The sequence below is a fragment of the Telopea speciosissima genome, chromosome 10 (genome assembly GCF_018873765.1).
Source record: "Telopea speciosissima isolate NSW1024214 ecotype Mountain lineage chromosome 10, Tspe_v1, whole genome shotgun sequence".
Taxonomy (NCBI): domain Eukaryota; kingdom Viridiplantae; phylum Streptophyta; class Magnoliopsida; order Proteales; family Proteaceae; genus Telopea; species Telopea speciosissima.
Genome location: NC_057925.1, coordinates 14,549,176 through 14,563,336, shown reverse-complemented (window position 1 = coordinate 14,563,336; position 14,161 = coordinate 14,549,176). Strand labels below are relative to the sequence as shown.

Genomic DNA, 14,161 nt, shown 5'->3' with positions numbered 1-14,161 from the left:
TGATGATGCTAAGATGATTGCCATGACAGATGCTCACCAGTAGTATCTATACTCATGCTTCCGAAACTTGTAAGCATGGTGTTCATATTGCTGTTGTCCTCCTCCTGAGCATATGACTGATGTAAGTGTTTGCGACCCTTCTTTCTGTTGTATGTTTTAGGGTGGCCACCATGGTCTTGATCTCGAGTGGCATGCGTAAACTGAGACTCACCGGTGAAACGCACAGGGTCCTCCTGCGTTCCAACTTCTTGCTCGTACTGCTCGCGCATCCCCTCATGACGATCATCATAATAACCGCCACTCCGCATGCCACTAGCAGCAGCAGCTTCACCACCAGCATCACCATTACCATCACCATCACTAGCATCACCAGTGTCATCACCACCACCTTCATCATCATCAGCAGGACTTCCTACAGCAGGCTCAAAAGGTTTCGGTGACTCTGCATGTGTACGCCCTCTTGCGTCGACATATATTCATCAACATCAGTGCCGGTTACAGACGCAATGGTGGGGTCGGGCCTACCCCCAGGCTGATCCATATCAGGTGTACCACGATCCCTCACCAACTGGAATTGGGGATCCTCATCGTCATCAGAGTCCTCTTGAAAAATGTTGGACAGTTCAATGGGTTCTTTATCATTGGCCTCAATTCCTTCACGTATGTGCCTCATCCTTAATCTCATATTGTAGTGCACATACACAAGCTGCTCCAGTCGTTCGCTACCCAACCTGTTCCGCCTCTTTGAATGTATCAATGAGAATGTACTCCAGTTGCGCTCACATCCGGAGGATGAACAAGTTTGTGAGAGCACTCTCACTGCTACCTTCCTCAGGTTGGGTGAACTTGTACCATAAAGTACCCACGAGTCGGCTGCATTACAAATATAGAATAGTAAGAATATGTACATTCTAAAGAGATAAAATTATAATTCATAAATGTAATATCATGCCACCTACCAAGGTCTGACTTTTGTCTAACCTCCACTACAGCTAGTCGACCGAAACTTGTTGAGGCCTCTCTGAAGTATTTGATCTATTTTCAATTTGAGGCATTAGTATTTCCTATTTAGTAATTACATTCATAAACTAACTACCAAAGTACAAAAGTCCCATACTCTCACCTCATCATTGCAAGCAGCTTGTGTCTTTGGATGAGGCTCCAACTTCTGAGTAACAGCTTGAACTGCCTCTTACAATTCTATGTCTAGCCCAAGATCATGGGAGTAGTGATACTTTGGATTCAAATAGTATACTGGTAAAGTAAACACCATAAATATGATTTGTTAGTGACTTAATGGCTTTAATGCCTTTAGGGTTTTGAATATGTAAATGTAAATAAGTTATAACATTTAAAGTATAAAGTATGTTGAACTCACCAGCTTTATGCAATGGATGACTCAAGTGCTTCTCCCACCGCTCATCAAAGATGTTAGTGTAGGACTTTGCACTTCGAGGTATAGCAGCTCTAACAATTTCCTTCATTTTTTGGATGACAGCATAAATGTGGTCCAAAGTAGGCTTCTTCTCTGTATCAACCATCCTCAGTACTGCCACCACTGGCTCTAATATGCCAACCACTTTCCCCAAGTCCTTCTAAAACCATCATTTGCAATGGTCTGTTGTGCTACCTTTGCTTCTTCTGACTTAGAACCTTGCCAACCAAACCATTCATGACTTGCAAACATACACCTTAGACCTATCGCCTTACTCTGAAAGCTCTTCAATGCAATGTAATTGGTGGCAAATCGAGTGACACCAGGCCTCACTAAATCTCCATTGCATTTCTCCCTCATCAAGGCTAAAGCATAAGAATGGTTGTACACAAAAGTTGTCACTTGTCTTGCCCTATTTACCACACCCACCACCAAAGTCTTTTTCCCCATGTCCTTCAGCATTAAATCAATAGAATGGGCTGGCACATGAGGTCCAAAAGAGCCGGATCCTCTTACTCGTCTTATTCATCAACTTCTCTCCAGCCTTTTTATAGTTGGAACCGTTATCCGTCACAATTTGGATAACGTTCCTTGGTCCTACCTCCTCCACTACTTGCTTCAACTCCTTATACAAGTATGATGCATCCTTTATATGCTTTGATGCATCGATAGACTTCAAGAATATAGTCTTTCCATTGCAACTCACCATGAAATTTATGATGGACAGCCTAGTAGGTCCAGTCCAACCATCAGCCATAAGAGTAACCCCATATGTCTCCCACATTGGCTTCAAACCATCAATGTATTCTTTTAGCTCCTCTACCTCCCGAGGCAAATATACATTGTATAATTCAAATGGTGAAGGTCCTTCCATCCTGCACTACCCCTCCCTGCAAAGATCAAGGAATGCATTATAATATGTTCGTTGTGCTACATTGGCCGAATGCCATGGTAAAGCATGAACTTCTGAAGGCTTTTCGTGCTTCCTCTTGTTTACCACCAAATACTTGTGGGATGGTTGGCTGGTAGGCATCTTGTTGCCTAAAAGTTGTGGGATCCTGCTCAAAAATGGGTTCGGACCTTGTACTCGTGGTCGAGTTTGGGGTCGTGGTATATTTCTTGTCCCAGTGCTTCTCCTCCTCTCATCTTCTTGCATTGTGCGGTGAGCCAGATCCACCACTCCTCTTGCTTGCTCATATGCTCTTATATTATCAAAATGAAAACTTTGTCTACTCTCAGCCAAAGTCTGCTGGTAAATTCTCCATTCAGCCTTTGATTGAAACTCACCAGGTGGAGGCCCAATATCAGTATCATCTCCACCACGGACCTCTACACCAACCCTCTCTAGTATTGCCTCATTAAACTCTTGTTGCATTCTTTCCCTCTCAGATTTTTTTAATCTTCCTCCTTTCAAATGTTGTGACATTGCCACTTTCACTTGGATAGGAACATTTGGGCATGAGGAAACATCCTTGCCTGTACCAAACAAGTGTTGCTTTAACCTGGTGGCTCCTCCAGATAGCAACTTCCCACAATAATTGCATTTGGACTTCTTTTTGTCTGCGGACATGGGAACTCCATGTTGCCATGCTATATCAGACATTGTATACAAAATGTCTTATGTTTTACACTGTTACATAAAAAAGCATGTATTAATAACCATGGATCACTTAAAGTAATGTATTCAAGACTTAAAGTATGCTATTCATAACTCTTAAACGTAATGTCAAGCTACTAGAACTATGAAATAACTATCTCTTATTTATCCCCTAACCCTAATATTTATTTGTTAATTAAAAATAATATTTTGAATTTTTTTTAAAACTATTTATACCTTAAAGTATAAGAAAAATATAATGTAATGATGATTTTGACACCATTTGAAGTTGAATATTATGTACATATGTTGTAAATAACTTTCCATAAGCAATAAGTATTTTTCTTCAATATTATATATATTTTTTTAATTTTTATAATATATTTATTAAATCTGAAAAATAAAATAATTTTTTTAATGGGTGAAAATAAAAAATTAATCCATGGGGCTGTAGAGCATCCCAAGCAGTTTAACATATATCAAAATCATTTTCAAACAATCACTATTCATCCTATTTTTTTCATTTTCTTTTTTCAAATAAATCATTTATTTTTTCAGAAATTATAATAAATAATTTATTAACTGAAAAAAAAATCCGACTCCATCAAGTGATAGATCGGGCAAAGATGTTCAACATATATTAACACCACATGAATCTAACAAGGATTACAAAAAAAAATTTTAGAAAAAATAGATTTGGGGAAGAATAGAAAATACCTTTGAAATCTTGCAAATAGGTGATGATGCTCTAAATTGGCACTTGAATCTTCACTTTGGCACTTCAATCTAACTCCAAACAGTGCATTCCAGCCAACAATCGAAAGAAAGAAGAAGAAATTTGAAGGAGAGGTGTTTTCCTCTTGGTTTAGAGCCTATCGAGTTCTGTCCCTGCTCTCTCTTATGTTGGAAATGGGTTTTTGGGTGAAAAATGGGCTGAATACAAGTAAATAGCACTTTCGGGCCCATCTCGGCGAGATATTGGTTTTTTTGCATTGAAAATACCTTGTTTTTGAGCCTCGAGATATCACCGAGATCTCGCCAAGATCTCGAGATCTTGGCATTGGCCGAGAAATTGCACTCCTAGGAACTGACTGGTAACTCGACTCGGTATGGCCCAAAACCGAGAAACTCGGCAAGATCTCGGCGAGATCTCGCGAGTTCTCGAACCTTGTTTAGAAGAATTGATACACAGACCCGAGATCAATTTGAAGCATTGCAGACAAGCCATAATGGTTTCAAAGGAACTGATGTAGGCCTTGGAGAAGATCATGAGGTCGTCTGCTGGGCTGCCATTGACTAGAACCGAGAGCCTTGTAGTGGAGATGCAAACATGGATCCAGTGAATAAAAGCAGGAGGAAATCCCATCTTATTCATCACATTGATAATGAAGTCCCATCTTAGTGAGTCAAAAGCCTTGTGAATATCTATCTTCATAAGGGCTGCCTGGCAGTGACTAGATCTTTCAAAACCTCTAACAATCTCATTACAAAAGAGGATATTGTCCGAAATACATCTACTTGGGGTGAAAGCCGACTGGTTTTCACTGACAAGCAAATCCACAACACCTTGGAGTCTAATGGCAAGGATTTTGGCAATAAACTTGTATATCAGATTGCAAAGGGCAATGGGCCTGAAATCCGACATCACAGAGGCCCCTTCCCTTTTGGGAATGAGGCAAAGAAAAGTGTGGTTTACCCCTTTGGTTTGACACGGATTGTAGAAGAAGCTCTGAACAGCTTTGATAAGGTTTGTCTTTATAATATCCCAAGCCGCTAAGAAAAACCCCATGCTGAAACCATCTGGGCCAGGAGCCCCATTGACTTTAAGAGAATGAATAGCAGCCTCAATTTCAGATTCATCAAGAATAGCCCGAAGAGAAGGTAGCAGCTCATCAAGGATGAATTTGTTAAGCAGGCTGTTAGGGAAAGAGCCTGGATCATCCAAAGGACCATTGAAGATATCCTTGAAGTGATTGACAACCATATCTTTAATATCTTTAACTCTAGTAATAGCCGAACCATCAGAAGCCCTTAGCATGAGGATAGAATTTGCATTTGTCTTAGCTTTCAAGGACCGATGAAAATAAGCTGAATTTGAGTCACCCAAATCCAGCCATTTGATCCTGGATTTTTGCTTAAGGAAGCATTCTTCTTGAGAGAGGAGGGAGGAGAGCTCTAGGGAAACCTCCTTTTCTTCTTCAGCCAAAGAAACATTGAGAATATCATATTGTAACTGCATCTGAATATTAGTGAGCTTATCTTTGCAAAACAAGACCTGCTGGGAGATGTTACCAAAAGAGCTCTTGTTCCAACTTTTGAGGGCATCTTTGACATTGTGAAGCTTCCTGGCAAAAGCAACAAGAGGGGAGGAGAAGGAATTTACATTTTTGTTCCAAGCTTCCTGAACTATGGGCAAAAAAGTGGAGTTTGATGTCCACATGTCAAAGAACTTGAACGGCTTTGGACCAAAGGAAATGCAAGGTTGGATGGTAAGAGTGATAGGGGAGTGATCCGAGATCCCTGGAGTATCAAAAGTGGCAAGAGATGAAGGGAGGGAAGATAGCCATTCTTCATTGACCAAAATTCTGTCCAACTTACAAGTTATATGAGCAGAGCCAGATCTTTTGTTATTCCAAGTGTAAGGAGGACCAATCCATCTTAAATCATTTACCCCAATGTCTTCAATGCAGTCATTGAAAGAATTAATAGCATCCATGTCAAGATGAACTCCACCCTGCTTCTCATGACTGAATCTAATAACATTAAAATCTCCCCCAAGCCCCCAAGGGGTACTTCCATTCTGAGTTGCAATGGAACGCAAGTCAGTCCAAAGAGAGAGCCTTTGAAAGGGGCAGTTTGATGCATAGATAACAGTGAAAAGAAAAAAAAGATTGGCTAAGGATATCATGAAATTTAAGGTGCAGGAATTGAGAGGAAGAGGAGATGAGAGAGATAACAAACTTTGAAGGATCCCATAAAACCCAAATTCTGCCATTTGGGTGGTGAGAATAGTTGGTGAGAGAGGACCAACCAGGGGCAATGGAGGCCATGATGCTAGCAGAGTTGGACTCCTTGATAAGAGTTTCAATTAAACAACAGAAGCTAGCATGAGAAAGCTTAATTTTGGAACGAACCGCAGCTTGCTTAGCCAATGAATCTTGGTAATGGCTTGGTAATGGCTTAATATGAGAAAATCAACATATAATAAATATAGGATATAAGCATAGTACTATATCTCGCGATATATCGGTATCTCGGGCCTACCGAGATATCCAAAATATCCGAGATATCGCGAAATATGCCCGAAATATTGCATTTTTTCTGCAATATTTCGGGGGTCCATCTCGGGGGGTATTTGGCCATATCTAGGCTTGAAACTTCATGGACAGCCTTATTTAAGCTTAATAAACACATTTAAACCATAAAATTGTAAAAATGTGAATTCAAATTGGTGTTTTGGGCTTGCACCCTTGATTGACATACGGTCGTCGACCCTAATGTATAAATAGTTAAATACACATAGATTAATGAAATCACAACTTAAGTTACAAATTACAAGTGCTAAACTGCTAATAGTAGTTCTTGTGCCTCCCTGGATCAATCCCACTCATGCCTCGGCCGAGTCGACGTCCATTGCTCTCTGTTTGAAGGACATATGTGGACCACGGTATAGAATCGGAGAAGAAACGAGTGTAGTCATCCACAAGTGTCACGTAAATGGAATCATCAACATACTTAGGTAACCTATCCTAGGATATAAACTAGGGTTACCAATCGATCCATCCATGAAGAAGATGATCCACTATGATATGATGTTGGCGCCGGCGCAAGAGGCGATGGCATTGGCTGCATGTATGGCTGGTGAGGTTGGTAGCTAGGTCCGCTAGGGTATGCAAAGATGTTATCTACAAAAGCTGATCCAGTATGTCCCTGGGACTGGGATTGGTAGTCATAGTCCCCTACCCCACTAAACTACCCATATGATGATGATCCATATCCATATCCACCGTAAGGTTGTGATGCACCATAATCCGATGCCAATGGAGTGGCATGTGCGTCAAAAGATGGGGCACGCCAATGTCCAGTCGGTCCTCCCTCCCTATCACCCATACTCAAACCACCAACAGAGCTAGATAGGTTATCAATGTCCATGTGATCAGGTTGCAACTGTGTTTGTCGACCCCTACGCTTCCTGTTGTATGTATGTAGGGGGCCTCTCGAGGGTGGGGGTGCGGGGGCACGTGCTCCGTGGTCCGTATCTTGTGTGGCATGATCAAACTGTGTCTCTCCAGTGAATCGGAGTGGCTCCACAGGTGCCGTATCCTGGGCCTCCTGGCCTACCACATAACGCTCTCGCATGCCGTCAAATTCTTCACCAGCATCACCACCACCAACATCACCACCACCAGCATTACCACTACCAGCATCACCATCACCACCACCAGCATCACCATCATCACCATCATCATCATTTGAGGACTTAGACCAGTCTTCATCATCGCAACATTGCCACCAGTGGTGGAATGGTATGGGTGAGGCTTCCTCGCATGTATCGACCCTCGTCGACCATATACTCGTCCACATCGGCACCAATCTCGAGAAGCTATCATGGGGTCGGGCCTACCTCCCTCCTCATCCAACACTGGCTCACCTCTATCCCTCACCCAATCCACAATAGGGTCCTCATCGTTTGAGTCAACTTGAAAGATGTCAGCTAGATCAATGGTGCCCCTCTGTCCCTCATGTCCCGTGCGTATGTGTTGCGATTTCGACCTCGAGTTGTAGTGCACATACACCATATCAGATAAACGTTGAGACCCCAATCTGTTGCGCCTCTTGGAGTGGATGAGTGCAAAGGTACTCCAGTTCCTCTCACAATCAGATGCAAAACATGTTTGGGCAAGGACTTTAATTGCTATTCTCCTTAAGTTTTCAGCCGATTCCCCATACAACACCCACCATTCAGCTGCATTACAAGTTTACAACAAAAAAGACATGTGTCAAATGTTGTTTCAACTTTCAAATTTTAATACATATGTAATTTAAAACTTAAAAGAATTACCAGCATCACCACGTGCTCTGCCTTGTATCGCAGCCTCAGTTCCAAAACATCCCAATGCATCCCTAAATACCTTGATGTACACCCATGTGGGAAATTAGTAAGTACTTCTTCACTATTTATTTGAAAGCATCAATAAGTTGAGTTTCCAAATGAACTCACTTCATTGTTGCAAATTGCTTGTAGTGCACCATCTGGCTCCAACTTCTTCACTACTTGTTTCACAGCATCAATAAGTTGAGTTTCCAACCCAAGTCTATTGTTATATTGATACTTAGGGTTCAAGTAGTATGCTTGAAATATGACATATAGAATAGAGGTATTGTCAAATGCATAGGTAATTAGTAAATAATAATACTATGAATTAGTAAACATAAAACAAATTTACTCACCACCTTATGCAGTGGATGCATAAGTTGATTCTCCCAATGAGCATTTATGATATCTAAGAAGTGTTTATTCTGCGAGGAGCCACACTATAGACACTATCTTTCATCAAGTCTATTGCAGCATATAGGACTGGCATGGTTGGGCCCTTCAGAGCGAAGTCAGCAACATGTAGAACTTTAACTACTGGCTCTAAAACTTTCACCACTTTGCTTAGTTTGGTCCAGAAGTCCTCAGATGACATCGTTGTTTGTGCTTCCCTCCCATTTGCAGTCTTGGAACCCTTCCATTCAAACCACTCCTCAGAAGCAAACATGCTTCTTAGCCCGGCCTTCTTTGTCTCAATGCTTTTGAGAGCAATGTAGTTGGTGGCAAATCTTGTGATGCCAGGCCTAACCAAGTCACCCCCACATTTTTCCCTCAATAGATTGAGTGCATAGGAGTGGTTGTATACAAAGTTGGTGACTTGTCTTGCACTTTCAACCACAGTCTTCACCAACTTTAACTTTCCCATATCTTTTAGCATTAAGTCAATGCAATGGGCTGCACAAGGAGTCTAGAAGAGCCGGTACTTACTATTGTTCATCATCTTCTCACCGGCCAGCTTGAAGTTACTTCCATTGTCCGTTACAATCTGGACAACATTCTCAATACCCACATCTTTTTCCACTACTTCCTTTAACAATCTGTAAATATATTTTGCATCTTTTATCTCTTTGGATGCATCCACAGATTTTAGGAACACTGTCCTCCCATCACAATAAACCATGAAATTGATGATGGACTTTCTTGTAGGCCCAGTCCATCCATGTGCCATTATAGTCACCCCATATGTCTCTCACATATTCCTCATCTCACTAATGTACTCATCAATCTCACTCTTTTGTTGAGGTAGATAAACATTCATTACCTCATATGGGGTGAGGCCCTTGAATCCTCGGTCAGCCTCTGCAATGGTATCTATCATGGTATCATAATGGGGGCCTTGTGCAGTGTTTGCTGGGATGGTATGGTATAGCATCCACTTAACTATTGATTCTTTAACCAATCCCTTCATCCCCTTCCATGCTCCTTTGATTCTGGGTTGACTGCTTCCTTTCTTCTTACGCAATTTAGGATCAGATGTTGGTGGTACTGGTACTGGTAGAGGTGTTGGGGCTGCCCTCACACTTTGTGATCTTTTAAAAGGATTCAAAGTTCTAGGACCTCCAGAACTGCCTACCCCCTACTCTTTGTCTCTGCTGATCATCTTGAAAACTTACTCTACTCCTTGAAACAGTCCGCCTAAAATCCCTAGCCTCCTCTGCTGTTTGTATGTCATCAGGTACTGCAATGTCATCATCATCATCATCAGAGGAGTCATCATCATCATCATCATTGTATCGTCTTCCTCCTCCCATCGAACTCCTCACTGTATCCTCAAGTTGTTCTCTTATCCTTTGCTTGTCAGCCTTCCTCTTCTTTCTTCCCCTCAAACTATCACCAATCTCCCTGGCTACTTCAGTAGGGACCATATGACAACCTACAACATCTTTAGATCCTCCAGTCAAATGTTGTTTAAGTCTACTGGACCCACCTCCCATAAATTGCATGTGACAATAGTTACATATAGATTTTCTCTTATCCCCATCAATGGGAGTACCATGTAACCATGCATGTCACCCTATCTGGCGGTGGTCTCTCTTGTTCCCTCTGTTCTCTTTGTTCCCTCCGCCCCTTTGTTGACTACTTTCCCCACCTTTTGCTTGCCCTTCGCACGTTGTCTATCACGATCCGCCATAATGATACTTATTTACTGCAATGTAAGTAACACAAATAATTAAAAAACTTAATGTAGATGCACTTCAATTGACACTTTTAGATTACTAATACACTTGTATAGTTATTTAATATTTTTCCCCTAACCCTTATATTTTTCACATAATTAAAACCAATTTTTTATATATAATGTTAATATAAGTATTGACCTAACCAACAAAACCAAAAATTAGTAAACATAATATACATGTAATGCATCTCAAAACATATAGAAATAACTTTCATATTTTTTCATTATTTTTTAAACTTAAAACTCATATTTTTCCTTATTTATTTCTGTTTTTTTAATTTTTTATATATTTTTCTTAATTTTCGAAAATTAAAAGAATTATTTAAGAGCAGAAAAATAAATCCGACACTGTGAAGCCGTAGATCGGCCATTGGTGTCTAACATATCTTTAATTCATTACCATCTAAGTCATATTACCCCTAATTATTTCCTATTTTAGTTGTAGGAAAATGAATTTTTAAAACCAGAAAAAAATTTCGACACCGTGAAGCTGTAGATCGGCCTCCGGTGTCTAACATATATTAATATCATCAACATCCAACAACATTTGTACAAAGTTTTAAAAAAAAAATAGTTTTAGAGAAATAGAATTTACCTTAAATAATGAAAATAGGCTTGGATGATGAGCTTAGATGACCCTCCGACGTCTTCCCGGCGACAAGGAGCTTCAACAATGCTTGGATGAGGCTTGGAAGGGAGGAAGAAAAGCAAAAAATGAGGAAGAAGAGAAAATTTGATTTTCAGCAGCTCTCGGTCGAAATATCGACCAAGAGCTGCGAAATATGGAATTATAAGGCCCTTAGTGTGACACTATTTATCACTTTTACAATATCTCGCGATATATCGTGAGATCTCGCGATATATCGACGAGATATTGAATTTTTTTGTTTCGGAAGTGTTTCGTATCTCGGACATGTCGAGATTCACGAAATATGGCGATATATCGCGAGATTTTATACCATGGATATAAGCATATTCATCAAAAAACAAAGCAATAAACATAAATCAGCATAAACTCATTAAGTGTCAACAAGGCGTGTTGTCACCTTGGACCCAAGAAAGAGCCTGGACGCCTAGGCGACCCCTTGACAACAATACTCCATCCATTCCTTGTTTTTTCTTTTTCTTTTACTCCCCTCCCTGCTACTGGTGGTACTCTTGGTTGAGAAGAATTCTCTTAGAAATCAGCTGAATCTTCCCAGATTAGTTTGAGATTTAGGAGTTTGTTTTTGTACCCTAGGACGACCCAGATTGTATAATCTGAGGCTGAAAGATTGTCTGAACTGAGAGTTCCAAATCAAACTCTCATCTGGTTCCTTGTCTACCGCAACCTCTGATTTCAGAAATTCATTATTCAAATAATCCAGGGTTCCTGTTTACCAGCGGTTCGTAATCGAGGTTTCAGTGTTTGGGATTAATCTGGGTGAGATCTCTCACCTATAATCATTTTGGAACCCTAGGTTGCACCATTGCAATTTCTCTATTATCAGAGTAGTTATTGCAATTCAAGAGCACAGAACAGAAGCTATATATAATGGAAGAGAAAGTTTAGGAAGGTAACCAACATCAAAGACATGTCACGGTAGTTAATACCTGCTGCAAATCCAGGCCAGATTGTGTAACCAGCCTTCCAGTTTTAAACAAATTCTCAACAGCCACACCAATTTGTTTGGGAGAATTTTTATCCAGAACCTTCTTGACATCGGCAACTGCATCCAATTCAGACAAGGAAAAATTGATTAATCAAATACGAGAAAAATTAACATGTCCAAGTTACGGTAACATAGAGTAGAGTTTGATACAGAAGGAGATACAATAAAATGTTGAGAAATGATTTATAAAATAACCATTGAATAGTTGTTCCTATAAAAAAAAGTCTTAAAATATTTACAAAACTTAGTTCTTTTACACCACTATCAAAATACACCAATTCTTTCACACCATTATCAACACACACCAAAAAAAAAATGTCTCTCCTTAGAGGTGAAGCCAAAATAGCTACTGCGCAGATCCACAGAAACAAGATCAAAACTAAATATCAATAAGATTATATTGCTTCCAATACACATGGTAATTGTTCTCAATTTCTGACCAAATGCACACTACTAAGGCTATCTTTGATATGATTTATATTTCTATTTCTCTCATGCATTTCTATTTCTGCAGGGATTTGGTATTATTTCTGATCCATATTTTACATAAAAGTAAATCAAAATAAATTGAAAGTCATAAATAGTTGTGAAACTGTTATGATTAATGGCTATAAATCATTTATTTCTTTTCATACACTAAGTTTTTAATGAACACGTGCTCAAGTCAAGGGTAACAAAGTCATTTCACTGATATCATATAAGCAAACGTATCAGAACCCATTCCCTTTTAACACCTTCCTGCTCCCCTTGGTCTCCTCTTCTTACACCAAAAGCCAGAGACGAATCCACTGCCTTCATGAACCTGTAAGGCTGGCAACCATGTTGAGTCGCTGTCCGACCAGCAAATTCACATGCACCAGGCTCGTCCCGTGCCGTTGAAACTTGGACAACACCTGACGAAGACCTTCTACCCTTCAATTCTGCAGCTGTGAGATCTCCAAAGCTATTCTACATCTTTGTAACAACACCTCTAACACTATACCCATTGGTTCCCACAACTCGAATTCTGGCTGCAATGTGGAAAGCAAGTAAAGGGTCGACCTTGGCTCCAGAGGATTCGAGCCTGCAAAGTGTGTTTCGGCAACCATTGAGGGAAAAAAAAGGTGTGGTTCTCCCTCTTGCTCTCCATGTCACTGTAATTACTCTCCTTCACCCAACCCAACAGTTCTTCTTTAAAGGTTGCATGACCAAAGACCCCATCTTCACTTTCTCTACAAATCGTCTGAACTTTTCCCTTCCTCTCACTCTCCCACCTCCTCTTCCCTGGTGATCAAGCAATCTCAATCCCCCCCCCAGTCTCTCTGTAAAATGGATAGAATTGCATCCTCCCCCCCCCTACCTCTTCTTCTCTGGCAACCTACGATTCTCCCCCCATCTTTCTTTGCAATTCAACGAAATTCCAGAATTGCAATCCATTTCCATGCTTCTCTGATTATAAACCCATTTAATCTCTTCATTGATATAGCTCTCCCTACAGCCCATCAATCAGTATTCTCCAATTTCATTTCCCTTGTTTTCCCTTAAGATTGGTTATTCTTTGATAACAGAAGAATCATTGAGTATGTGTAACTTCTAATTGAGTTGGTGGAAGCGCACTCGTGGAGATTATAAAGTCAGCCTGGGAAAATCTGATAGTGACGAAAACGACTTGCTGAATAAGTATTGATAAAAGTATTGAATACCCCAATTTGGAAAAATTAAATTAAGTGATTGGAGGGCAAGGATCCGTGTAGCCAACCCGAGCTAGTTTGGGTTTTAGACTTTTTTTAAGATGTTGTGTTTCTTTCATCTACTTTGTTTTAACATTGTGTCGAAGGATCCGTGTAGTCGACCCCATTTAGTTGGGATAAGGCTAAGTTGTTGTTCTTGTTGTTGTTGCCTTGTTGGTTGGTGTCACTGTTGCTTGTGTTTTTCGAATGGCGGTTTAATCCCTGATTCATTGAGGTTCTGATATTTCAAGAGAACATGCACAAATAGATCCGAGGACAAAGAGAAACAGAGGAGATGTCTGAGAAACAGAGAAAGAGATGGAGGGACTTGCTGGATGTTTGTTGGTTTGCTCAAGAGATTGTAAGCTTTCAATTCTGTAAGGAATTTGAGTGCTAATTGCTAAACCGTATGGTAGTTATTCCAAACAATTACATGTTCCTGCAACTACATATTCCTCAATCTGTTATAAAAGCGGGTTCCAAAAACTTTTCAA

General features: G+C 40.3%; 1 protein-coding gene across 1 annotated transcript in view; it reads right to left on the bottom strand.

Moving 5' to 3' along the window:
* Positions 1-14,161, bottom strand: part of LOC122641639 (DNA-directed RNA polymerase I subunit 2) — a 92,037-nt gene that overhangs the window by 38,980 nt on the left and 38,896 nt on the right. The window contains exon 13 of the mRNA XM_043834924.1: positions 11,900-12,015. Coding sequence (XP_043690859.1) covers positions 11,900-12,015 — 116 coding nt within the window. The remainder of the gene's footprint in view (positions 1-11,899; positions 12,016-14,161) is intronic.